The 21,408-nt window shown below is 48.7% G+C and overlaps 1 protein-coding gene across 1 annotated transcript in view; it reads right to left on the reverse strand.

Moving 5' to 3' along the window:
• nbas (NBAS subunit of NRZ tethering complex) overlaps positions 1 to 21,408 on the reverse strand; it is a 381,349-nt gene that overhangs the window by 278,577 nt on the left and 81,364 nt on the right. Inside the window, exon 22 of the mRNA XM_072498805.1 lies at positions 6,119 to 6,208. Coding sequence (XP_072354906.1) covers positions 6,119 to 6,208 — 90 coding nt within the window. The remainder of the gene's footprint in view (positions 1 to 6,118; positions 6,209 to 21,408) is intronic.

A 21,408-nucleotide genomic window follows, 5' to 3' on the forward strand; every position in this document is an offset into this window, starting at 1 on the left:
TCCTAACATCCATGCCTTTCTCCACCGTGAATACCGATGAGAAATATTCATTCAGGATCTCACCCAACTCTTGTGGCTCTGCACATAGATGTCCTTGTTGATCCTTAAGAGGCCCGACTCTGTCCTGAGTTACTCTTTTCCCCTTTATGTATCTGTAGAATCTCTTTGGATTCTCCCTTGCATTATTTGCCAAAGCAATTTCATGTCCCCTTTTTGCCCTCCTGATTTCCCTCTTAACTCTATTTCGACAATCTCTATACTCTTCAAGGGATCCACTTGATCCCAGTTGCTTATGTACGTCATATGCCTCCTTCTTCTTTTTGACCAGAGTCTCAATATCTCGAGTCATCCAGGGTTCCCTACTTCTACCAGCCTTGCCCTTCACTCTAAAGGGAATGTGCTTACCCTGCACCCTGGTTAACACATTTTTAAAAGCCTCCCATTTACCAGCCGTCCCTTTGCCTGCCAATAGTCTCCCCCAATCTACCTCTGCAAGTTCCTGTCTGATACCATCAAAATTGGCCTTGCCCCAATTAAGAATTTTAACTCTTGGGCCAGACCTATCATTCTCCATAGCCAACTTAAAACTAATAGAATTATGGTCACTTGTCCCAAAGTGATCCCTCACTAGCACTTCTGCCACTTGCCCTTCCTTATTTCCCAAGACGAGGTCAAGTTTTGCCCCCTCTCTAGTCGGTCCATCCACATACTGAATGAGAAATTCCTCCTGAATACACTCAACAAATTTCCCTCCATCCAAGCCCCTAATGCTATGGCTGTCCCAGTCAATGTTGGGAAAGTTAAAGTCCCCTACTACTACCACCCTATTATTCTTGCAGCTATCTGTAATCTCCTTACATATTTGCTCCTCAATTTCCCGCTGACTATTTGGGGGCCTGTAGTACAGTCCTACCAAGGTGATCTCTCCCTTCTTATTTTTCAGTTCCACCCATATAGACTCAGTGGGCGAACCCTCGGATATATCCCCTCTAAGTACTGTCGTGATGTTCTCCCTAATCAAAAACGCCACTCCCTCTCCTCTCTTATCTCCTTATCTGAACAAACTTTCCACGATGGACAGGTAATATGGCACAGTCAAACTACTTGGAGCATTCCACGGCAACATGGCCAGACCCATCCTTTGCAACACCAGGGACATGTAGAACCTCAGCACCTGGTGACACTTGCATACCGAGGATTGGCACGCAGCTTGCTGCAGCCACACACAAAGGTCGTCATTATGAGATCAAAGTTGGGTAAGTTTCTCCCTCCCTTATCCAGAGATTTATACATGTTATCCCTTCCGACACGATTCACCTTTGATCTCCAGATGAACTTGGCGATGGCCCGGGTGACTGCTGCAGCATTTACTCGGGGTATTGGCCAGACCTATGCAAAGTAGAGCAACACCAAAAGTGACCAGGTTCATAACCGCAATAGAGCGGGAGCGACGCTCCAGGTGCCCAGTTTCTGCACCACCTTTGCAATACGCTCCTCCCAGCGACTCTGAACCATATGCCCAGCACCTTCAGATAATCTGATCTGATGGTAAAGAGGACAAAGGATCGGTCAGCCCAATTCCAAAAGAACATGGCCTTGCTCTGGTCGTGATTTACCTTGGTTTCCTCAGCCAGTTCGAACTGTTCGCAGACATTCATGAGCCTGTGCACCAACATGGGTTCTGAGCAGAAAACATCCATGTACAGGGAGGCTTTGATCTGAGTGTCTCTGCTGCCTGGGATAGTCACTCTTCTTATGCCAGAATCCTTCCTGATGGACACGGCAAAAGGGTCTATACAGCACACAAACAGGACAGGGGAGAGAGGGCAGTCCTACTGCTCTCCAAATTTAATCTGAAAGCTTTCGGATTCCCCCCCCCATTGTTTGAAACTGCGCCGCTTATGGTTGTGTAGAGCATTTGGATCCAATTGCAGATTCCAACCCAAACCCCATTTTGGAGAGCACATCCATCATGTAGGTGTGCAATATTCTGTCAAACACCTTCTCCTGGTCCAGCTTATGAGGCAGATGTCCACCTTCCTGCCCTGCACATAGCTTTGTATTATTCAAGGATACAATTACCTATCAGGGATCTCTCTGCTGTGATAGTACAGGTGTGGTCAGGGCAGATCACCGACTCCAGAACAGACTTGACCCAGTTGGTGATGACCTTGGCTAGAATTTTGCAATCCAATTTCAACAGCGAGATCGGCCACCAATTTCTAATTTCTTCCCTTTTGCTTATAGATGGGGATGATGATGCCTTTCCTCATGGATTCTAACATGCTGCTGTCCAGAAGCATACTATGGTACACGTCCAGAAGCATACTCTCGTACACTTCAGGCACGTCTGGGCCAGGCCAGTCCCACAGAGCATAATACAACTCAGCTAGCAAGTCGTCGCATCTGGGAGTTTTTTTCATCTGAAAGAATTTGACAACCTTGTCAGCTCATCCAGAGTTAGTTGTTTCTCCAGGCTCTCTCGCTCGCTGTCGTCTAAGACCTCCATGATAAGACGACAGGGAGGACTGAGAGGTCATGCGGTCTGTTGGCTTCAGGCCATACAGCCTGACATCAAAAGATTTGCTGATCCTCAGAATATCATGCTGCAATGACTTTACTGTGCCACCTTCTTCCTTCAAGCTGCTGATCACAGAGATCTCTCTGTGCACCTTTTGGAAGAAGAAATACAAGCAGGTCTTGCCCCTCGGAGCGGACTCTGGACCAGCCTCTGAGGGAAAGAGCAATACTTGTTGGCTCTTCTCCTCTTGGAGATCTTCCTTGACATCAGCCACCATCGTCTGCAACCAGAGGAAATTCTGCATGCTTTTCAGGAGTTGGGGCATTTCCCCCTATCTCACTCTCAGCATCTGAACATCTTTGAGAATGTGAAATCTCTTAATGTTCGCCTTTATTGCTTCCCACCAGAGCGACAGAGACTTAAAGAGGGTTTCACAGTTTTCCAACCTTTGTAATTCCCTTTGAGTTCCTAAGAGGTTCTCTGGGGTCAACAGTTTCACATTCAGTATCCATGTTCCCCTGCCAATCAACTGGTTTTTCTGCAAGTGACAGTCAACCAGTGGTCAGAGAAGAACACTGGCTTAACTTTGGTGGATCCGACCATAAATTCACGGGACACAAACAGCAATTCTATCCTGGAGCGGACAGACCCTTCTGGCCATGACCATGTGTACTGATGCTATGCTCCATCTGTAGGGTTGCTGAAGACATCGTACAGCGTTGCATCTTTTACCGTTTCAATCAGGAGTCTGGACGTGACTTCCAATTTGGCGTCTGTGCTGCCAAATTGTCCAGCTGCATCGATGATGCAGTTGACGTCAACGCCGAGAATGACCAGCATGGGGGTGGTCAGCAGCAGTGGGAACTCTTGATGGGCTGCCAGCTGCTCATTCTTTAGGGCCAGGGTGTACACGTTAATCAGTCTGAGGCGGGCAGATTTGTTCTGCCACAAGGAGGCATCCGCCCACCACCTCCTTCATTTCGGTAATAATGAAGTTGCCACCCCACAACAGAATACCTCGGCATGAGCAACAGCAATCATTTTCTCCTGACCAGATAGATGGTCCCACAATCTGTAGTGCTGAAGTGGGGATCATACAATCCTGCAGGAACAGCAGGATGGCTTTAATGTTGGCCAGATAACCAAAGTTACCAACACATTGCAAAGTAGCTTTGAAGCCATGCACGTTAATAGATGCGATTTCATAAACCAATTTTTAAATTTTACCAGTCACCAAGTCTCTTCAATTACAGTTTCAAGTTGCTGAATGTGTTGTTGTATACCTGTGGTGCTCACAAACTGTTACATGCTTTCTGGGCTGAGGCAACAGTTCTGGATTATTCTTTAGGGCCAGGTTAATCAGTCTGAGGCAAGCAGATTTGTACGTAACATCTGCTACAAGGAGGCATCCGCTCACCACCTCCTTCATTTCGGTAATGATGAAGTTGCCACCCCGCAGCAGAATACCTCGGCACGAGCAACAGCAATCATTTGCATGGACTAAGTGACATTGGGTGCGGGTCCTCGTCTCAGACATTGCTGTTCCCGGTTTCCCGGACCTGGTGTGTATGGTTGCATTTATTTTCCCAGGACTGAGGTGCATTAATTGCATTGCTGCTCCCAGACCAGTAGTTGGTGTTTCCGGGGTATTTTGGTGCCTTCATCGTCTGTGATCTGGGGGCTCTGTGCAATCAATGTGGTGTAGGTGCACCCACAATACTCTCAGGGAAGGAATTCCAGGTTTTTGATCCAGTGACAGTGAAGGAACGATGATACACTTCCATGTCTGGATGGTATGAGGTTTGGAAGGTGATGGCATTCCCATGTGTCTGCTGCCCTTATCTCTCTAGTTGGTAGAGGTAGCCGGTTTGGAAAGTGTTGTCAAAGAAGCTTTGGCGAGTTTTGATCTGATCCATTGGTTGTTGGGCTGCTTTAGTCTTTATAGCCTTCTGGAGTCGATATTGAGTTCAATGATTTTAGACTTTACCTCTGCACCCACTTTGTTTTGATTTTCTTTGGAGGTGTTTTTTATTCCTCTCTTGTTTCTTTCCTTGCCTTTGTTTACAGATGGCAGAAATCACATACAGAATGGTCAGTGGACAGATGGGCAAACGTTTGATCAAAAAGGCAGGTTTTAAGGAGTATCTTAAATGAGAAGAGAGGCACAGAAATAGAGTGGGTATTCCTGAGCTTTGAGTCAATGCAGCCAATGGAGCGGCCACCAATGATGAGGGGCTATGGGGTGTGCGGGCGTGCGTGAGAGTGTTGCAATGGAAAACAGATTCACAATTGACTAAAATTGAGAGTAGAGGGATCTCAGAATTTGGTAGAGTTTAAGGAGATAGGGAGCAACCAGGTTATGGCGGAATTTGAACGCCAATGGTAAGAATTTAAATTCAAAGAATTTTATTATAAAGAAACAAATCAAAACTTTTCAAAAGAAGGCAAAGTCATTCAGGCCCAGTAAGGTGTTAATTCCCCTGAACTAGGTGGATTAGATTCAACACATTGTATTATTAAAACGTTACTATGGTCTTAAAGATACAAAATAGAAACCTCCATTTAAAATGACAATGTTCGAAGAGATTGGTTACTAATATCAACTATGGACATGAAATAAAAACATGGAACAGAATTTTACACTACCATACCAGCAGGTTTGCAGGTGCAGAGCGGCCTAAAATTCCCCAGATGGCCTTCCCACTGCCCTCGTCCTGTTTGCAATTTTAGTGGGATGGGTGAGGCCTAGGCTGGTCAGCCTTCCCTTGCCCCAACTGAGACTCTAAAGCAGGCAATTAACAACAACTAAAGGGCAGTTTCCGGCCCAGCTTCAATTCTGAGGCTGCCAGGGGGAGTTCAGGAGTGGGGAGGTGGGGGGGTTGAACAGCTGGAAAGTCACCCTGTTAAAGCTTGCACAGGAATTGGAGGGGGGGGGGTGTCTCTCTGAGAAGGGAGTGCCACAACTGGCTGTTTATCTACACTCTCCTGACAGTTAACCGACATGCCTGCCCACCTGCCGTATTCGTCTCAGAACTTGCATGTTTATCAGATCATTTTCTATTTCTTTCAGTTATGTTATGCTGTTTGATTAACATATGTTGTTATTGACCATAGATGACGTTGAAAGATACTCCAGTCCTTGAAGTAAGTTGAAAGGATTTATTCAGTAACAACAACTAGATAAATGAGTTCGACACTCTGCTGATCTAACTCTAGTAACTCAGTGATAATGACTAACTGTACAACTGGTATCTAGGCCACATGTGGTGAGCCAGCCTGAGATCTAAACTATTCTGGTGCTAATCCTACAGACCCTGCCAGCAGTGAGAGGGAGGGTCTAGTGTGTGTCAGGTTTTATAATGAGCTTTGTAGTGCCCTCTAGCGGTCGTGTGACAGCCGGGTGTTCTGATTAACCCCTTAGTTACATGTCAGTCTACATATCATTACACTTTCCATTGCAGTAACTGCACATTCCTCCCCAAAGAACCCTTCTGCAACCCCCATTCATTTAATGCGTTTGAAGAAGAAAGTGCTTGTAATGTTATTGAGCAAGGTTGGGAGTTTTATGGATTTAAACAGTAAAATGCACTATTATACCTTAGATTTGATTCTTCACACCAATCTAGATCCTGATGCCTTTGTTCATTCCAGGGCAATGCCACCAAATCACCATGCTCGTCTACATATCTGTCAAAACAATTGCAATACATTCAAAACAAAGTCAGAGAGAATCATCAACTCAGAACTACAATGTCTATGTAGAGAGCAGGGGTAAGAGAATGTGAATATGTAAAAGACAGCATTTATTAGTTAACAAATGGCTGTCCAAATTCATCTGTATGTGTTCCATTTTCAGGATTTGCCAAAAATATGTTGCTTCAAAAGACAAAACAAACAGGTGAACTGTTAATTACGCAGTTTACAATTTATATGTTTTTCTTGGCAATGATCTTTTGAATGCATAAACGTAGAATGTATGTATTAAATTGTGTTACAAAACAGATAGCCTCTTAACAGATAAGAATACTGTATTCCAAAGATAAAATCTTGTGCCAAATTGAAATATATTTATTGCTCTACTGACTGTCATTTGTGCCAATGCAAGGATATTAATTAACAATCTACATAAACAACGGACAGAATTGCAGAATTTGTTCACAAAACTACAAGTAAAATCCCACAATTCTATGCAATAAACCAATGGCTCTGATCATCCAAGTACAAGTAGCTACAAATGCTGATAATTTGAGATAGTTGAAGTAAAATGCACGGTTCTAGTGTGGCTAAATGACAAACCCCACTGACATCACTTGTAGTTCCAAGAACACACAAAATTGTACAATTTTTATAATCCAATAGCGATTCCATAGAATAGAATCCATAGAATTCCTACAGTGCAGAAGGCGGCCATTTAGCCTATCGGATTTGCACCAACCTTCTGAAAGAGCACCCTACCTAGGCCTACCCCCCTAGCCTGTCCCCCAATCCACCAAACCTACACATCTTTGGATTACTAGCAATGTTGCACAAGACAAAGCAATTTTAAAAAAGTTTAGAAATGTATTCTGATAACAAAATGTATTGTGTTCATTGCTTTAAAACTGAGTCTCCTTTTCATTTAACAAGCTCTAGGTCATGAAGTTACCCAAATACATTGAGTAATTAATGGAGCCAGTATATGAAGACACGCACACCACCTCCTCAAAAAATCACTGCCTTCTCTTGGATGGTTCACACTCTCCACAGCCTCTCTCTCCCCAATACGTAAATGGGCTACGATGCAGGGTCCAACTAAAAGCAAACTGAACTTGAATGCATTTGCTTGAATAGCAAAAAAAAAGTTAGGATTCCTCGTCCTGACCATTTCTCACTAGAAAAGTCCCGATGCCAATACTGGTCAAAACAAAATTGATTTCTACACAATACTTCTACACACATGCGTGCAAAACAGTACCAGGTGCTGAGGCATACTTGAGCAGCAAAAATGAGTTCAACTGACAAGAGTACGGAAGGATCTTAAGCAGGAGCTAAAATGCCCTTTTTCTTTCTCTGGTTCCTAGATAGCATCGAAGGAAAATGACATAAATCTATCACAGGGCAAAAGCCAAACAAAAAGGGTTGGCAGAAGATGAAAGTGAGACTCCAATCTTGTTAGAGACCAGAGAATTCCCAATAATTGATCAATGATGTTAGCCATGATTTCTGCAAATTGATTGAGCCTAGGTCATTCAATGTTCCAAAACCTTGTTGAATTGCAAACTAACATTTGATTTCCTTTCAACTTCTAATTAAGATAGAAGGTTTTTTTACTCTTCGAGATAATGTAGCCTAATTTCAGTGGCTTAAGTATTTATCAAATCCTGGACAATTTTACTATTTCTGAACAAGCTTTGTAAAATGAGAATGATTCATTTTATCAATTTACTACAGATTAATTGATATTGGTGTGAGGCATCAGTACCGTAGATATCCAGGTTATATGTCGACCCAGCATTTAAGGCAACCTCATTTTCCAGAACCAAAAATTATGTTTTGGCCTATGCTCAAGTGTATAAGTTGAACTCCCTTTTATGCGAAGAAATGCTATACTCGCATTAGGAGTCAGCCTCATTTTTTTCACCCCTGAAATGCACTTCACACTCACCATCAAACAGGCATAATGAGCCATGTTATCAGAAGATGTGGAGTTTAAGACATACACCCACAAACAAGACTGCACATAGTGAAAGAATAACAGAAATGAGTACCCCCAGAAAAAACAATGAAGTACGAAGCTGGTTTTCAGCCAAAAGTCGCAACTCATCAAATAACTGCTGCAGCAAGGAAGTTGGCATTAGTGAAAAACTGGTGTGAAGGTGGAAGGAGGAGGAACCTGCTCTGAAGAAGGTGCCCAAGATTAAAAGCGCCATGAGAACACAAACCAGCCACTGATCTGATCTTACAAAGCAAGAATTGGTCCTCAAAAATCATTAGAATGGTACCATCACTGCCAGAAATGGATTGCATCTATACACACTTAAGTGGGTCAAAATAACCTTAAGTCCAGTTAAGATTTCAGAATAACAACTAGATTATGCAACGTGTTTTTGGAACAAACTATCTGTTGTTGTGGAAAAAGATGATTTCTCAGAGTACAAGGTTGTGGCTGGGTGGATGGGGGTGAGGATGGTGTGAGGTTGTGGCTGTGGATGAGGGTGAGGATGGTGTGAGGTTGTGGCTGGGTGGATGGAGGTGAGGATGGTGTGAGGCTGTGGCTGTGTGGATGGGGGTGAGGATGGTGTGAGGCTGTGGCTGGGTGGATGGGGGTGAGGATGGTGTGAGGCTGTGGCTGGGTGGATGTGGGTGAGGATGGTGTGAGGTTGTGGCTGGGTGGATGAGGGCGAGGATGGTGTGAGGCTGTGGCTGGGTGGATGGGGGTGAGGATGGTGTGAGGCTGTGGCTGGGTGGATGGGGGTGAGGATGGTGTGAGGCTGTAGCTGGGTGGATGGGGGTGAGGATGGTGTGAGGTTGTGGCTGGGTGGTGAGGGTGAGGATGGTGTGAGGTTGTAGCTGGGTGGATGAGGGTGATGATGGTGTGAGGTTGTGGCTGGGTGGATGGGGGTGGGGATGGTGTGAGGCTGTGGCTGGGTGGATGGGGGTAAGGATGGTGTGAGGCTGTGGCTGGGTAGATGAGGGTGAGGATGGTGTGAGGTTGTGGCTGGGTGGATGAGGGTGAGGATGGTGTGAGGTTGTGGCTGGGTGGATGGGGGTGAGGATGGTGGGAGGTTGTGGCTGGGTGGATGGGGGTGAGGATGGTGTGAGGCTGTGGCTGGGTGGATGGGGGTGAGGATGGTGTGAGGTTGTGGCTGGGTGGATGGGGGTGAGGATGGTGTGAGGCTGTGGCTGGGTGGATGGAGGTGAGGATGGTGTGAGGTTGTGGCTGGGTGGTGAGGGTGAGGATGGTGTGAGGTTGTGGCTGGGTGGATGAGGGTGAGGTGAGGTTGTGGCTGGGTGGATGAGGGTGAGGATGGTGTGAGGTTGTGGCTGGGTGGTGAGGGTGAGGATGGTGTGAGGTTGTGGCTGGGTGGATGAGGGTGAGGATGGTGTGAGGTTGTGGCTGGGTGGTGAGGGTGAGGATGGTGTGAGGTTGTGGCTGGGTGGATGAGGATGGTGTGAGGTTGTGGCTGGGTGGTGAGGGTGAGGATGGTGTGAGGTTGTGGCTGGGTGGTGAGGGTGAGGACGGTGTGAGGTTGTGGCTGGGTGGTGAGGGTGAGGATGGTGTGAGGCTGTGGCTGGGTGGTGAGGGTGAGAATGGTGTGAGGTTGTGGCTGGGTGGTGAGGGAGAGGATGGTGTGAGGTTGTAGCTGGGTGGATGAGGGTGAGGATGGTGTGAGGTTGTGGCTGGGTGGATGAGGGTGGGGATGGTGTGAGGCTGTGGCTGGGTGGATGGGGGTGAGGATGGTGTGAGGCTGTGGCTGGATGGATGTGGGTGAGGATGGTGTGAGGTTGTGGCTGGGTGGATAAGGATGGTGTGAGGTTGTGGCTGGGTGGTGAGGGTGAGGATGGTGTGAGGCTGTGGCTGTGTGGATGGGGGTGAGGATGGTGTGAGGTTGTGGCTGGGTGGATGGGGGTGAGGATGGTGTGAGGTTGTGGCTGGGTGGTGAGGGTGAGGATGTGTGAGGCTGTGGCTGGGTGGTGAGGGTGAGGATGGTGTGAGGCTGTGGCTGGGTGGATGAGGATGGTGTGAGGTTGTGGCTGGGTGGTGAGGGTGAGGATGGTGTGAGGTTGTGGCTGGGTGGATGAGGGTGAGGATGGTGTGAGGTTGTGGCTGGGTGGATGAGGGTGAGGATGGTGTGAGGTTGTGGCTGGGTGGTGAGGGTGAGGATGGTGTGAGGCTGTGGCTGGGTGGATGAGGATGGTGTGAGGTTGTGGCTGGGTGGATGGAGGTGAGGATGGTGTGAGGCTGTGGCTGGGTGGATGGGGGTGAGGATGGTGTGAGGTTGTGGCTGGGTGGTGAGGGTGAGGATGGTGTGAGGTTGTGGCTGGGTGGATGAGGATGGTGTGAGGTTGTGGCTGGGTGGTGAGGGTGAGGACGGTGTGAGGTTGTGGCTGGGTGGTGAGGGTGAGGATGGTGTGAGGTTGAGGCTGGGTGGATGAGGGTGAGGATGGTGTGAGGTTGTGGCTGGGTGGTGAGGGTGAGGACGGTGTGAGATTGTGGCTGGGTGGTGAGGGTGAGGATGGTGTGAGGTTGTGGCTGGGTGGTGAGGGTGAGGATGGTGTGAGGTTGTGGCTGGGTGGGTGAGGATGGTGTGAGGTTGAGGCTGGGTGGATGAGGGTGAGGATGGTGTGAGGTTGTGGCTGGGTGGATGAGGGTGAGGATGGTGTGAGGTTGTGGCTGGGTGGTGAGGGTGAGGATGGTGTGAGGTTGTGGCTGGGTGGATGAGGATGGTGTGAGGTTGTGGCTGGGTGGATGAGGGTGAGGATGGTGTGAGGTTGTGGCTGGGTGGTGAGGGTGAGGATGGTGTGAGGTTGTGGCTGGGTGGATGAGGATGGTGTGAGGTTGTGGCTGGGTGGATGAGGGTGGTGTGAGGTTGTGGCTGGGTGGTGAGGGTGAGGATGGTGTGAGGTTGTGGCTGGGTGGATGAGGATGGTGTGAGGTTGTGGCTGGGTGGATGAGGGTGAGGATGGTGTGAGGTTGTGGCTGGGTGGTGAGGGTGAGGATGGTGTGAGGTTGTGGCTGGGTGGATGAGGATGGTGTGAGGTTGTGGCTGGGTGGATGAGGATGGTGTGAGGTTGTGGCTGGGTGGTGAGGGTGAGGATGGTGTGAGGTTGTGGCTGGGTGGATGGGGGTGAGGATGGTGTGAGGTTGTGGCTGGGTGGTGAGGGTGAGGATGGTGTGAGGTTGTGGCTGGGTAGTGAGGATGAGGATGGTGTGAGGTTGTGGCTGGGTAGTGAGGATGAGGATGGTGTGAGGTTGTGGCTGGGTGGATGGGGGTGAGGATGGTGTGAGGTTGTGGCTGGGTGGTGAGGGTGAGGATGGTGTGAGGTTGTGGCTGGGTGGATGGGGGTGAGGATGGTGTGAGGTTGTGGCTGGGTGGTGAGGGTGAGGATGGTGTGAGGCTGTGGCTGGGTGGATGGGGGTGAGGATGGTGTGAGGCTGTGGCTGGGTGGATGGGGGTGAGGATGGTGTGAGGTTGTGGCTGGGTGGATGAGCCTGAGGTAAGACTGTGGCTGGGTTATTGAGCACAGTGTGAAGTTCTGAATTAAAATATGTGGTACAAGTATCCCAGTGGCCTACTCGAAGAATACAGCTTATTAGAGAGGCATATGTTCAGATTCCACATATTCAATGAGGCATCGAACTATCTGTGAAGAAAAAACACCCAAGTTTCAATTTTACCAAGGATTCGAATGTTCGTACTTCAAATTTTGACATGTGCCTTAAAAACCATTCAGAGATCTTGCTCATGCTGAATGGTGTAAGTGGATAGTTAATGGAGAAAAACCCTTATGTGTAAATATGCGGACTACCACACCATGTTTAGTGTGGTTTTATCATCAAATCGTGGATGTTATTAAAGCACAAACTGTTAACTGATTGAATAGGATGTTCCATATTCTTTGGACATTGGATGGAGCAGAAGTTGATTTGTTGTTGATAGATGATTCTTTTAAAAAAAAATATATATTTATTAAAGTTTTTTAACAACACAATTGTCTCCCCTTACAAACAATAACCCCACCCCCGTAACAAAATAACACAAAATTGCACTGAGCAAGACATATACATGGCAAAAAGGTATATTTACATAGCTTTATACACTGGCTCTCGCCCGCACGTGCCAGTTTCCCCCACCCTCCATGTTATCTCCTGCTCCTCCATCCCCTCAAACAATCTCTCGTCACCCCCCCCCGTCCCCCCAGGGTTGCTGCTGCTGCTGACCGACCTTCCCCTAACGCTCCGCGAGGTAGTCTAGGAACGGTTGCCACCGCCTGTAGAACCCCTGCGCAGACCCTCTCAAGGCAAACTTAATCCTCTCCAGCTTTATGAACCCAGCCATGTCGTTTATCCAGGCCTCCAGGCTAGGGGGCTTCGCCTCCTTCCACAATAGCAAGATCCTTCGCCAGGCTACTAGGGACGCAAAGGCCAGAATTCCGGCCTCTTTCGCCTCCTGCACTCCCGGCTCATCCACTACTCCGAATATTGCTAGCCCCCAGCATGGCTTGACCCGGACTTTCACCACCTGAGATATTGCTCCCGCCACTCCTCTCCAGAACCCCTCCAGTGCCGGGCATGACCAAAACATATGGACATGGTTCGCCGGGCTCCCTGAGCACCTTCCACATCTGTCCTCTACCTCAAAGAACCTACTCAACCTCGCCCCCGTCAAGTGCGCTCTGTGGACCACCTTAAATTGTATCAGGCTGAGCCTGCCACACGAGGAGGAGGAATTAACCCTACCTAGGGCCTCAGCCCACAAACCTTCCTCGATCTCCTCCCCCAGCTCCTCCTCCCATTTACCCTTCAACTTTTCTGCTAACGCTTCCCCCCTCTTCTTTCATCTCTTGGTGTATTGCCGACACCTTGGCCTCCCCGATCCATACACCCGAGATCACCCGGTCTTGAATTTCTTGTGCCGGGAGCAATGGGAATTCCCTGACCTGTCACCTCACAAAAGCCCTCACCTGCATATATCTAAATGCATTTCCCGGGGGTAGCTCAAACTTCTCCTCCAGTGCCCCTCGGCTCGCAAATGTCCCGTCAATGAACAGGTCCCCCATTCTTCTAATCCCCACCCGATTCCAGCCCTGGAACCCCCGTCCATCTTCCCCGGGACAAACCGGTGGTAACCCCTGATCGGGGACCACACCGAGGCTCCCACTGCACCCCGGTGCCGTCTCCACTGGCCCCAGATCCTTAACGTTGCCGCCACCACCGGGCTCGTGGTATACTTTGATGGCGAGAACGGCAGCGGTGCCGTCACCAACGCCCCCAAGCTCGTTCCTTTACAGGACGCCATCTCCATCCTCTTCCATGCCGCCCCCTCTCCCTCCATAACCCACTTGCGGATCATCGCCACATTTGCTGCCCAGTAGTAGCTCCCTAGGTTTGGCAGCGCCAGCCCTCCTCGGTCCCTACTGCGTTCCAGGAACCCTCTCCTTACCCTCGGGATCTTATTAGCCCACACAAACCCCATAATACTCCTACCTACTCTCTTGAAAAAGCCCTTGGTGATCACGATGGGAAGGCACTGAAACACAAACAAAAACCTCGGAAGGACCACCATTTTGACCGACTGCACTCTACCCGCCAACGAGAGCGGCAAGATGTCCCATCTTTTGAAGTCCACCTCCATTTGGTCCACCAACCTCGTCAGATTCAATTTGTGTAGTGCCCCCCAACTCCTGGCTATCTGGATCCCCAGATACCGAAAACTCCCCACCGCCCTCCTCAGCGGTAGGTCCCCATATCCCTCTTTCTTGGTCCCCTGCCTGTAATACAAAAAGCTCACTCTTCCCTACATTGAGCTTATAGCCCGAGAACTCCCCAAACTCCCTCAGAGTCTGCATGACCTCCACCATCCCCTCCATTGGGTCCGCCACGTACAGCAGCAGGTCATCCGCGTATAGCAACACCCGATGCTCTTTTCCCCCGCGGACCACCCCCCTCCATTTATTAGACTCCCTCAGTGATATGGCCAAGGGTTCAATCGCCAATGCAAACAACAGGGGGGTCAGGGGGCACCCCTGCCTCGTTCCTCGGTACAGCCGAAAGTACTCCGACCTCCGCTGGTTCGCCACCACACTCGCCACCGGGCGCTGTAAAGGAGCTTAACCCAGCTAATAAACCCTCCCCCGAACCCAAACCTACGCAACACCTCCCAGAGGTACTCCCACTCTACTCGGTCAAAGGCCTTTTCCGCGGCCATAGCTGCCACTATCTCCGCCTCTCCCTCCTCCGATGTCACCATTATCACGTTTAAGAGCCGCCGCACATTGTATTTAACTGCCTGCCCTTTACGAATCCCGTCTGGTCCTCATGTATCACCCCCGGGACACAGTCCTCAATCCTCGTGGCCAGCACTTTTGCCAATAACTTAGCATCCACATTGAGGAGCGAAATCGGCCTGCACGATCCACATTGCAGTGGGTCCTTGTCTCGCTTCAGAATCAAGGAAATTGTCGCCTCCGACATTGTCGGGGGCAGGGTCCCCTCCTCTCTTGCCTCGTTAAAGGTCCTCACTAGTAGCGGGGCCAACAGGTCCACATACTTTCTATAGAACTCCCCCGGGAACCCTTCCGGCCCCAGGGCCTTCCCCGCCTGCATACTCCCCAAACCCTTACTCAGCTCCTCCAACCCAATTGGTGCCCCCAAACCAGCCGCCTCTTGCTCCTCCACCCTCGGGAACCGCAGTTGGTCTAGGAATCGTCTCATCCCCTCTTCCCCCCCTGGGGGCTGGGATCTGTACAGCTCTTCATAGAAGGCCTTGAATACCTTGTTTATTTTCGTTGCACTCTGAACCGTGGCTCCCCCTCCATCTTTGATTCCCCCTATTTCCCTCGCTGCCGTCCTCTTACGGAGCTGGTGTGCCAGCATCCGACTGGCCTTTTCCCCGTACTCGTAGGTCGCCCCCTACGCCTTCCTCCACTGTGCCTCCGCCTTCTCCGTGGTCAACAGGTCAAACTCCGTCTGGAGCCGTCGCCTTTCCCCAAGTAATCTTTCCTCCGGGGCCTCTGCGTATCTCCTGTCCACTCGCAAAATCTCCCCCACTAACCTCTCCCTTTCCATGCCCTCTGTCTTCTCCCTGTGAGCCCTGATGGAGATTAGCTCTCCCCTGACCACCGCCTTCAACGCCTCCCATACCACCCCCACTCGCACCTCCACATTGTCGTTGGCCTCCAAGTACCTTTCGATACACCCCCTCACCTTCCCACATACCACCTCATCTGCCAGTAGTCCCACGTCCAGCCGCCACAGCGGGCGTTGGTCCCTCTCCTCTCCCAGCCCATTTCCACCCAGTGCGGGGCATGGTCCGAAACGGCTATGGCCGAATACTCCGTCCCCTCCACCCTTGGGATGAGCGCCCTGCCCAGAACAAAGAAATCTATCCGGGAGTAGGCCTTGTGCACGTGGGAGAAGAAAGAAAATTCCCTGGCCTGCGATCTTGCAAACCTCCATGGGTCCACTCCCCCTATCTGATCCATAAACCCCCTGAGCACCTTGGCCGCTGCCGGCCTCTTTCCCGTCCTTGATCTGGAGCGGTCCAGTGCTGGATCCAGCACTGTATTGAAGTCCCCTCCCATTATCAGGCCTCCTACCTCCAGGTCCGGATTGCGTCCCAACATGCGCTTCATGAATCCAGCTTTATCCCAGTTCGGGGCATATACATTTACCAACACCACCCACGTCCCTTGCAACCTACCGCTCACCATCACATATCTCCCTCCGTTATCCACTACGATAGTCTTGGCCTCAAATGACACATGCTTTCCCACCAGAATTGCCACCGCTCTATTTTTCGCGTCCAGTCCAGAGTGAAATACCTGTCCTACCCATCCCCTTCTTAACCTAACCTGGTCCGCCACCTTCAGGTGTGTCTCTTGGAGCATAGCCACGTCTGCCTTCAGTCCCTTCAAGTGCGCGAACACTCGAGCCCTCTTCACCGGCCCATTCAGACCCCTCACGTTACACGTTAACAGCCGGATTGGAGGGGCTCCCCCCCCCCCCCCGCCCCCCAGCCGACTAGCCAACTCCTTTTCTGGGCCAATCCCGTGTCCGCGTCTCCCTCACCCTCCAGTCCCCCAGCCGGGGGACCTCCGTCCCGACCACCTCTTCTGTGTCCCCTTCCCTTTCGGTCAGTGCAGCAGCAACCCTTTCCCCCCCCCCTTGCCCCCCCCCCCCCCCCACCCCGCAGGATCCCTGTCTAGCTTTTTTGCTCCCCCCATATCACTCCCGTAAGTCAGCTGACCCCGGCTTCCCCCGCCATCACTTTGACCCCCCCGTGTGGTAGTCTCCCCATCAATATACGTTCCTTCGTTCCCCTTCCCGCCTTTCTTCCCGCGCGCGGGAAAAGAACCCCGCGCTTTCCAAAGCCTGCCCCACCCCCTCTGGCGCAGCTCCTGTCGTGGCCTTGTCTCTCTCCCCCAGCCCATATAACATTCCCTGCGCGTGGTTGACCCCCTATATACAACAACCATCATACTTGAACCCTCAAACACCCCCCACCCTCACAAACCCTCAATTAAGAGTCCAACTTTTCAGTTAGTATAAAGGTCCACGCCTCTTCGGGCATTTCGAAGTAGTGGTGTTGGCCATTATGTGTAACCCACAGTCGCGCTGGCTGCAACATTCCAAATTTCATTCCTTTCCGATGCAGCACCACTTTGGCCCGGTTGAAACCCGCTCTCCGCTTAGCGACCTCCGTGCTCCAGTCCGGGTATATTCGGATCTCTGCATTGTCCCACTTGCTGCTCCGCTCCTTCTTGGCCCATTTCAGGACCCTCTCTCTGTCCGTAAACCGGTGAAATCTCACCACCATCGCCCTTGGCGGCTCATTTGCCTTGGGCTTCCTCGCCAGCACCCGGTGCGCTCCTTCCAGCTCCAGCAACCTCGGGGGGGCCTCCTCGCCCATCAGCGCCCCGATCATTGTGCCCGCATATGCCGCGGTGTCGGCCCCCTCCACTCCTTCCGGGAGACCCAGGATCCTCAGATTATTTCTCCTCGACCTGTTCTCCAGGTCTTAGAGTCTTCCCACCCACGTCTTGTGTAGCGCCTCGTGCCGCTCCACTCTCACCGCCAGGCCCAAGAGCTCGTCCTCATTCTCACTCACTTTGTCCTGGATCTCCTGGATCTTCACCTCGTGGGCTTTCTGGGTTGCCCCAAGTCCTTCAATTATTGCCAACACAGGCGCTACCATCTCCTTACGCAGCTCCTCGAAGCAGCGCTTGATGAATTCCTGCATCTCCTCTTTGTCCCCGGCCGCCGCCATTTTGCTTGTTTTCCCTCTCTTCTCCCGCTGCTCCAATGCCACTTTTTTGGCCGTTTCGCTGCGGGTCTGGTCCATACAAGTTAGTAGGGGACCTCTCTCCTCTCTTCCCCACGGGTTGGCTGTAAAAAATGTTCCGTTGGGGCTCTTCTATCGAGCCCGAAAGTCCGTGTTCGCAGGAGCTGCCGAATCGTGCGGCTTAGCTCCACAAAGCCGCAACCGGAAGTCCCTTGATAGATGACTCTGAAAGCAAAAGCAACAACTCTGATCCTGACAATGATATATATAGCCAAATTTCCAAAGAATTAATTTGATGAATTTAATGTGTCAGATGTCAAAGACAATGAATTTGATGTATTTTAAAATGTGGTTAAAGGGGAGCTTGTAGAATTAATTAATTCAATGAAACCTGCCACATTGATTGAGTTTGAGTTAGTGTTATTTCTTTCTTCATCTTTCAAAATGGCGACCACCTACATCAATGTTGGTGGTTTATATTTTATACTCAGCATGTCCGTCAATCCCATTTTGGAAGGATTCATCAACTTTCAAGCAGTGATCTATGGTGATTTGGAAATTGATTTTTTAGAGTACCAGTAAAAATCAAACCAAAATCTATTCCAAAAATAGGATCTATTTTAAAAAAACTGTTCCAATAATACCACTGCAAAGATGATCAACTTCGTAAGCATAAAATGTGTCACAAAAAAAAAATTAAAAAGCATAATTCTGCCCATAGTTAAGTGAAATATTTGCCTCTAAATATTTCTAAATACATTGGAACTCGAGTAAAATATTTTAAAATGTTACTGCTCATCGGAAAATACTGAAATATAATCAATGCTTACGTATGCAAATTTAACCTGAATATACTCGTGCTATTATCTGATAGTAACCAGTTATAGGTAGTCATTCAATAAATTTCCAGTAAGAATCTTACTTCTTCATTAGGGACATTATTAAATGCAACATAAAGCTATAAGTAATAAACACCCATCATGAGCAAAATACATTTCTAAAAACTGAAAGAAAAACAGTATAACTTAAAACTGCATGCAACAATTTTGACTGTGGGATTCTTTCGAAGGCTGCAGTCACTCTAGATAGTCACAGTTCCACATCAACCTATAATCTATAATACTATAAAAGGTGCACTTTTTTCATTGCAATCATTTTGCTTGATTGTAACTGTTCCTGATGCAAATTTAATTCTGATCCAAATCAAGAGTTTAAATTGAATAACATCTGAAAGGAAGTGTGAACAACTTACACCACAAATGGATTTTAAATGTGGTGAGTGCAAATTGCATGAATTATTAAAAGTCAGAATAAATACAGCGACAAAGGTTTTCATTTTCTGTTCTCGGAGTTAAACTTGGACACTAAAATTTAATATCAACCGCAATATGAAATTCATTAACATATTTGTTACACTGTAATAAATCACTATTTGCATTACTAAACAGTCCACAAAAACATTTAATATGTAGTCGTTTGAGATTCATAGACAATGGAGAAACTATTTGCATATTAAGAGCCCCATTACAACTGCTTACATCTTGTGTATATAAATTCAACATTTTCTAACGACACAGCAGCAAAAACAGCAGGTTAACACAAAGTTAACACAAATGGAACAGCTTACTATTTTGCAACAATGAAAAAAAGCATTTGGGAGCAATCATTGTCCTTTTGCAGCTGGACGTAAAGGTTTGTATGAACACAACACACGGGAAACCTGCATAGCGAGGAGAGCATTGATACAATGTGTCATTCCAGTTTTTATAATGAATGGACAATTAGGCAGCCCCTGTTACAGGTACATGCTTCTCCCTGTCCAATTTTACTCAATTTTCTCCACCGAAGCACAATAAAGCTTCATGCAAAATATAGTTATGAATAAATTGAACACCTCAACTCAGTTGCACCAGACTATAGTAATTTCTGCCCTATCCTCAAACAGAAGACAGTGGGCCAGGACTTCCGAGGAATGACAATCACAGTCCGATGCCCACTCCACTCTTTTTTACTTACCTTGGAATGAAGTTGCACCTTTCTTGCCTGACCTTCTAACTCGGGCTGGATGCAAAAATATGCAACCGTGGGTTTGCAAAGCCTTCAGTTGAGTGCAGCAGCATCGGGGTGAAAGGATGCCATGCCCCTTTGTTGGAACTAGCGGCATAAAAGCAGAGCAGTTAAAGATCCCAGTCTCTAGCCCCTTTGTGAAGCTGGGGAAAGTCAAGTGTGTACGGGTCAGGTGCGGGGGGGGGATGTCTGGTGGTCAGTAGGGGACTATCAGTTGGTCAGTGGGGCTGTTTCAGGTTGTCAATGGGGGTGTCGGGTGATAAATGGAGGGCTGTCGGGTGATCAGTGGGAGGATATGATGAGCCAGTGAGTTGGGTAAGATGGGTTGGGGGGAGTCAGTTGGGTGTAGGTGGAGGAGAGTGGGGGTAGTCAGGAGCTTGGGTGGGATAGTCAGAAGTTTAGGCAGTGTAGATGGCAGGTGGGGGACAGTCTGTGGGTCCTGCGTGGTGTCGGCGGGGGGTGATCAGGAGTTAGAAATGGCTTTAATTCTTCCAACTTTTTGTGGGTAACTATTTTATAATAATAATCATCTTTATGGTCACAAGTAGGCTTACATTAACACTGCAATGAGGTTACTGTGAAAAGCCTATTCGGGTACACAGAGGGAGAATTCAGAATGTCCAATTCACTTAACAGCACGTCTTTCGGGACTTGGATCATAGAATTTACAATGCAGAGAGGCTATTCGGCCCATCGAGTCTGCACTGGCCCTTGGAAAGAGCACCCCATTTAAGCCCAGACTTCCAACCCATCCCCGTAACCCACCCTAACCTTTTTTTTTGGACACTGGTATGGGCGAGGCGTTTTCAGAACCCCAAAATGTATCATGGAGTTCAACCAACCTCGTCCTTTAATGGATTTGTTGCTTTTCCGAGCACACGGCTTTTTCCCTAGGTGTGGTATTACAATTATGGACACGTGGGTTTTTAAACACAAAAACTGTTTATTCCATGAACTCAACTTAACATCTTAAATAAACATTGGATCTCTTAACACCCCTTATTTCAAAGATAACTCAGAAAATATTGCAACAGTAAATAATTCCTTAAAATGTTCCTTCAAACTTCCAAGAGACTTAACACCTGTAAACAGTATCACATCAGGTTAAAGGATATATATATTTTCTGTAGAATGGCAGAGACATATTAGCTTGGTTGACTTCAGCTCCTGCACCTTGCTTTCTTCCTGCAGCTCTCTGGACACACAGACACACACAAACTGCTTTTTCCAACTGGCTTTCTCCCTTCAAGCACCTCACAGCAAACCAGAACTGCTTAAGCTGCTGTCTCAAACTGGCTTCCTCCTTTCAATCAGCTCACAGCAAAACAACCAGGCACTTTTAAACTGCAAAACCAAACTGCAAAATGGCTGAATGAACTGAGCTCCACCCACTCTATGACATCACTGTTTTCTTAAAGGTACATTGCTTAAACAGCCATGTCTTAAAGGTACCCTCACATGACAGACACGAAGGGCAATTTAGCACGGTCAATCCCACGAACCTGCACATCTTTGGACTGTGGGAGGAAACCGGAGCAGCCGGAGGAAACCCAAGTAGACCAGGGAGAGACTGCACAGACAGTGACCCAAGCTGGGAATCGGACCTGGGACCCTGGCGCTGTGAAGCAACAGTGCTAACCACTGTGCTAATCACCTGAAATCTCCGCTTTAAATCGGAGTACTGGATGGTTCCCACTGCAGGGTTTGCCCTCTTCCCGGCCAATTCCAGCACATCGTCTCGGGTACCTTCCGATTCGGGACAGACAGAGATAGAAAGTTTTGGGCCAAGATAATCAATAAAAGCTGGGTTAAAGAACCTGAAACAGACAGGCACGA

The sequence above is a fragment of the Scyliorhinus torazame genome, chromosome 4 (assembly GCF_047496885.1).
Source record: "Scyliorhinus torazame isolate Kashiwa2021f chromosome 4, sScyTor2.1, whole genome shotgun sequence".
In the NCBI taxonomy this organism is placed as follows: Eukaryota; Metazoa; Chordata; class Chondrichthyes; order Carcharhiniformes; family Scyliorhinidae; genus Scyliorhinus; species Scyliorhinus torazame.